Source organism: Lissotriton vulgaris, chromosome 5, assembly GCF_964263255.1.
Source record: "Lissotriton vulgaris chromosome 5, aLisVul1.2, whole genome shotgun sequence".
NCBI classification, from domain to species: domain Eukaryota; kingdom Metazoa; phylum Chordata; class Amphibia; order Caudata; family Salamandridae; genus Lissotriton; species Lissotriton vulgaris.
In genome coordinates, this window is record NC_141693.1 from 344,575,157 (window position 1) to 344,581,765 (window position 6,609).

Consider the following 6,609-nt stretch of genomic DNA (forward strand, 5'->3'; position numbering starts at 1 on the left):
ATCGCTATTTGAGAATCGCAAAATGCTATGTATGTAGGATTTGCAAATAATTCTGTGAATCCTACATATTCCTTAATTGCGAATCGCAAATTGCAATTCGCAATTAAGGAATACCTCCCCATTCATTCCTATGAGCCTAGAGGCCCATAGGAATGAATGGGAAGACACTCTCAATTTGCGAATCTCAATTAGAGAATCGCAAATTGAGAATGGAATTTCAAGGGTGCCAGGGTGTCAAAAGGACTCCTTGTTGCACCCCTGAAATGTGCATGAGTGCCCATGTGGCACACACACATGCCATAAGGGCATATTTGAAAAATTCAAAAAAGTGCATTTTTCAAAGAAATCGCAAATTACCACCAACTTGAAGTTGGTGGTAATTTGCGATTCCTTGTGGCCAAATTGCACTTTTTCTGGGCCGCACACATTGCATCTAAGTAATTGCAATTTGCGATTCCTTAAATGCAATCTCAAAATAGGGAATCTCAAATTTGCGATTTCTTATTTTGCTTACATACATACCACTTAGCTATTTTGCGATCGCAAATGCCTACATTCTGTGAATTTCGGTATTTGTGATCGCAAAATTGCCTTCATACATATGGCCCATAGCCTTTCCTTTGTGGCAACATCAATATTGACAGGCTCGAAACAGAATAACATGTATAAACGAAAGGTCTAGATGTCAGGTATTTTCATTGTAGGCTCCAAGGACCTACCTAACTCATGTCTTATCTGTTAGATCTGACAGCCTTAGGGTAGTGGTCCCCCAACTTTTTGGCTTTATTAGGTCTCTGAGCACTTTCCCACTGATAAACAGTGATAAATTGCTTGTGCTCTCTCGTCTAAACATGGCAATATTGATTCACCCCCAGTTGGCATATTACTTGTAAGTCCATTGTAAAGTGGTAATACATGTACCCAGGGCCTGTAAATTAAATGCTACTAGTAGGCCTGGAGCACTGATTGTGCCACCCACGTGAGTAGCTTGTATCCATGTCTCAGGTCTGCCATTGCAGAGCCTGTGTATGAGGTTTAACTTGCCATGTCGAACTGGCAAACTAAACCTTTTATATATATCACAATCAAAGAAACCGTGTGTCTTAAAAACAGAAGTGGCTGTCAAAGTGAAGACCTAGCTGCAAGAGATAGCGCATTAAAAGGACGGAATTCCTCACCCACTGAAGTATCATGGTTCATCATTGGAATTCACCTTGTGCCGTGATGTCACGGCACGTGCTACAACCCTCTCTATACAAGGGAGGAGCTCATCGATGTTTTGTATAGAGGAAGATAAACTAAATACCACAGAGGATATGTCAAGGTGGTAGGGCTGGTAGAGCAATTGAATGAATGTGAAGATCAAACTGGCTCCATAGTACATAATATCCCTTTATTCTTGCGACCCTGGACCAGGGTTAACAACAGGGCACCAGCAGGAAATAAATATACCTGCGGTTAGTGTCAGAACGAGGTCCACATGTTTCAGCCAAGTCACCTCATGTGAAGGTGTAGCGGCGTTCTTCAGGACCAAATCGTTAGTGCTGCTGCTCAATGTGTAAGGAAATCTTAGTGTGAGGAAATGAAAAATTTAAATATACAAAACCATCCAGTCTGTTCATCTTAGTTTGGTGGATTCACTGGTGGTTCTCGCTAATGTCGGTGAAAAAAGCCCCACCTCAACCTGGCATTTGGCTCAGGAAGACTCGCCATCCTGGTTGGCGGCAGTCTGTCATCATTCGTGGCCACAGCGGGAGGACCTCTAGGATGAGGTGGGGCTGTAGGGTCAGGTGGTTCTTTCCCTCTCATAGCAAGCCAGGTCAGAGGCACAACCACAGCTTTAGAGCAAGATATGCAGACTTCAAGTGATGTCCCCTTAGTTTGGGAAGACTGTCTATCAAAGATACCAGCCATGAATTCCAGCCTTCATTTGACTACTGTGCAGAGCATCCCCTTCCTAGGTCAGTAGAAGAAAATTATTCTGGCTCCAACAGAGGCACCCAAAACATGAGCACAATGAAGCGCTACCACCATGCAGTGGGCTGTCAGCCCCAATGGACTACCTGGGAAATTCCCTCTCCTTAACAACAGAATCTGCTAATTTATCTATCGCCCACTCTCTACTATCAACACAAATGTCAGTGCTGCGAAAGAGATCATTATCGGACCCTCACTAAAAGGTCATTATTGAATAACTAAGGCATCCTAGTCTCCATCCTCCCACACTCCATTGTTGGAGGCTACACCCTCTGGCTCAGTATTTAAGGCCATACACTTCCACTATCTGGGGAGGCTGTACCTTAACCTCCATCTTATGCTATGTTTTACCAGTGGTACCCATATTGAATGCCACTGGTGACTGCAGCCACACACTCACAAACAATAAAGAGTCTTACTACCAGTCACTGATCATACTACATGCCCACAACAAGCACGCTGGCAAGTCAGTGCAGGTACCGGAATGTACATTCTAGTTGACCTTTACCCATGCAGGGCTTGTAAGCATCACACTAATCCCTGAACAGGAAAGAAGGTCTGGTCAGTACTATCAACTATAAAAATGGTAAGCTGCCACAACCATAATTGTATATGTCCCAGGACATGGGCAATTGTCCTATATCAACTAGAGAGCACACGTGTTGCACAACTCTATGCCACAGAGCTAGGCTCTGGGTTTCAGAAACATGATGAAAAGCTAAGGCCTCGGTGCACATGCTTGACTGCCATGTGTGCTGGGCCAAAGAAATGGAAGGATTGCAGAAAGCCTAAAAGGCAGGGGAAATTCCCATCCCAACACTAATGTTTTAAGAAAACTGGTAAAATAAACAAATAAAGGACACTCACTTGCTTTGTAGCTGGATTTATATTATATAAATACACAAACACCTATTTTTCCATATGCAATGAGCCAGTGCTTAATTTGTAAAATAATAAGTGCCAGGGCTCGGACCAGGAGCCTACTGCAGCTTGCACCACCCATTGCCCGTCATCGCTGCCAAAACAACTACTAACCATCTCTCTCACCTGTAAGTGCTGCAGTTCAGATTATTCCAGGACCCCAAAGCTAAAGGAAGGTCTGGGGAGGCATGTATCAGTAATTTGTAAGGTGTATTGTATTCATAAACACCCGTTGTTATGCTCACCTCTAAATTAGTTGAGCAGCGCCATCATGTGGCAGACTGTCATAAGTGCAGTGTTGATAATTAAGGGGGGGTGCCGAGCATCCGAAACCCATTAGGTGCCAGTGCTGAACACTGGAAACCACCCGCTCAAATTCAGCATTTATTTATTTATTTGTTTGTTTGTTTTGTAAAGCGCCTGAATCGGGTATCTCTGCGCTGTGGATGTGCTACAGTAAGCCGAAGAAGGGATCAAGTTCAAATAATCCCCTTTTGAGGAGCCTTCAAAATTGAAGGTGGCCAGGGCACTGCCGCAGGTAGGTGGCGAGCTGGTTCCAGTAGAGGGGGGGCAAGATGACAGAAAGCTTTCCCACCCATCCTCGATTTTTTTAACCGATGAACAGAAAGAAAAGATTTAGTTCCTGAGTGAAGAGACCTAGTAGGTGTGTAGTGGTTGAATGAGGTGTACCGCGTCTGAAAAAGAGAGATCGGATAACAAAACACATGCTCATCCTTCCATTTGCCACTCAGTACCACAGTACCATCTAAAATACCAAGCATTGTTTGTCAAAAGCTAGTGGGGATGGGTGGTTGGTGTTAGATGGACAGTAACACCCAGAGGCAAGTAGGTTTGCTTGAAGATTTATACAAGATTTTTTACCCAACTAACCAGGACAAGGAATTTAAGAAACCCAGAGGAGTTGAGGACACAAGAAAGATACAGAATCGCAAATCAGGATGAGGTGAAATTTGCTAATCTCAGGAGTGGAATATAGTTTCAAGCTTTCAAGAGCGATGATTAAGTTATAAAGCTTGAAATTACAACTTACTTAAAGTAAACTCGTTCTCTGTAGATACAAAAGCCACACACACGTGGTTCACAAGCAGTTAAAGGAAGGAGCTGGCTGAGGCTATGCAACTTCCTCTGTGGGACTGAGATGTTAACAGCCTTCTTGAGGGTTTGTTTGCACTGAAGAATATTCTTTACTTGAAATGTGGACAGAACTGGTGGACGTACTCCTTCACCGCAACTGCGGTTGCAAAGCATTCATACATTGCATTGTAAATTGAATCAGGGTTATCCCTTTTCCATCCTCTTCACCTATCACTGCGCACTGAAGGAAGTGGACTTGGAGAGCTGGAAAGACATTTCTGGCTCCTAAAGTGGTTGTTCTACATTGGTATTTGCTGTTCTGTGGTCGCAATGAATGAGATTCTAGGAATAGCGGGCCCCTAGCTCCAGAATGCCACTGGGCAAGCATTAGTTAAAATTTGAATGAAATACTTACAAACAAAAAATGAACACAAATATAACCAGAAATATAAAGGGTTCATTTTCAATCAAAACGTTTCTATCACAAGAGATTATCGCATTTTGTGATCTTTAATTCATCTTTTCCTTTTTAAACAACTTTTAATTACAACAAAATTCTTTTTTTAACAACGTTTTTTACAGGGTGCAAATTCAGTATAATCTTTAGTAGAAAAATCAAATTGTAACTTTTGGTCTTAATTTTTGAGTAGTTAAGACACTATTGTTACTCTTTTATTGCAATGGTTTTAAGTAATCACCCAAATAAAGTTATCTACTATTTTACAAGGGATCTCGGGCATTTATTTACACTACCAACACCACAATCAAAGCACTTCCGATCCATCAATTCAAATTACACTACATACACCCATGTAAAATTGAATCAGTTAGTAGTACTTACTGACAGGAGAGTCAAACACTGTGCAGAGATGTTCATCCTCTTTTGCACGTTAGTAGTAACCACTCGAAAGGCTCAGGTTCTTTCATCTGGATTTTTTCATTTTTTTCACGCGTTTTTCGCTGTCAGGAAACCCTCGACCAAGTGTGAACATCGCAGCGATGGCAGAAAGTGACACACAAAAAAAGGAGATTTACAGATAGGCTCCAAGTGAAACTGCTCATCTGAGATGAAGGCGGAGTCAGAAAAGGGAAATGCAAAAAAAGTTGAAAGGCAACCCACAATTGGCCACATCTTGACAAAAGCCATTTCTAAAAAGTGATTACCATGTCCTGTAGGCGGTGTTTCTGAGAATGGTATGTGGTTCAGGATGTGTTCTTGAACACTGGTGCATACCTGACTAATATTTGCCTATGTCCAAATAGTTTTTTTTTTTCAGAATGACCAATTGCCTTTATCGTTTTCTCTCTATATATTACAAAATGTTCACTGCATGTTTTTCTTCAGGTGCAGTCGAAAAAAGTGTTGCTTCTAGTTTACCCCGTCAGAAGCGAGACTGTTGAAATAATACTTAATTCGGATTAGTCCACACATGGGGCCATATGTATCAAGCCTTTTGCGAATCGCAGAGGCCGAAATTCGCAGAATTTTTGCATGTTTTGGTATGTATGAAATATTCGCAAAATAAGGAATAGCAAAGATTTGCGATTCCGTATTTTGCCATAGCATTTAAGGAATCGCAATTTTGCGATTCCTTAAATGCTATGTATGTAGCATTTTTGGGCTGAGAATTATGGTTAAGAATTCGCAAATTACCACCAACTTGTAGTTTATGGTAACTTGCAAATTCTTCAAAAAATGCACAATTTGGCATTTTTGAAGGTGGCATGTGATGCACACACATGGCCATAGGGCGTGTATGTGCGCCATATGCACACTCATGTACATTTCAGGGGTGAAGCAGGGTGTCTTTGAGACACCCCTGCACCCTTGAAATAATTCTCAAATTGCGATTAGCAAATTGCGAATTCGCAATTTGAGAATTATTTCGCAATCATTCCTATGGGCCTCCTGGCCCATAGGAATGCATTGGAAATTAATCCTTAATTGCAAATTCGCAAAATGCGAATTCGCAAATAAGGAAGATTAAGGAATCGCTAAAAAAAAGCGAATTTCTTCATACATACCATTTTGTGATTCCTAAATAGCGATTCCTTAAAAATCTCTATTTAAAAATCGCAAAAGGGTTTGTTGATACATATGGCCCGTGGTCTGCTATTTGAGTTCATCAACAGGAGGAATGCGCAAAATTGCTATTTTATCTCGCAAATTTCGAGAAAATTAAATGAAAGTATGAGAAATGTTGTGTTTGGCATGAAATGGGGTTTGCTTACCTTGTGACGTTTTACACACAGACTTGGCAGGAGACAATTCAAACAGAAAAGGTCTTCAAGCTAGACATTTTCTGTGCAAAGAAGTCTTCCGAGAGGCAAAAATTATGCCAAATTGCGTAAAGCAAAATGGTGAGACATTTTGCAGATTCCAATAAGCATGAACTTTGTGATTTTCACAAATTTCACTGGAATCATTTAAATTTTACCCAGGCCTAATTAATACCACTTGTCTACACTTTGGTAACTAGGTCAGAAAAGCAATAATAGGCGCTCTGCACTATGTATAGGGAAAAGTCCAAGACTATCTTTGAATGGTGCTCAAAGGAAAAGGGGTTGGTTACCAAACAACCCTAATTGTCCCTCAATAAGGAGGGACAATCTGTA

General features: G+C 41.3%; 1 protein-coding gene across 1 annotated transcript in view; it reads right to left on the reverse strand.

Moving 5' to 3' along the window:
• Nucleotides 1-5,010, reverse strand: part of TNFRSF25 (TNF receptor superfamily member 25) — a 196,310-nt gene extending 191,300 nt beyond the window's left edge. The window contains exon 1 of the mRNA XM_086920064.1: nt 4,835-5,010. Within this exon, the coding sequence (XP_086776190.1) occupies nt 4,835-4,870 (36 nt within the window). The 5' untranslated portion in view covers nt 4,871-5,010. The remainder of the gene's footprint in view (nt 1-4,834) is intronic.
• Between the last annotated feature and the right edge of the window lie 1,599 nt (nt 5,011-6,609).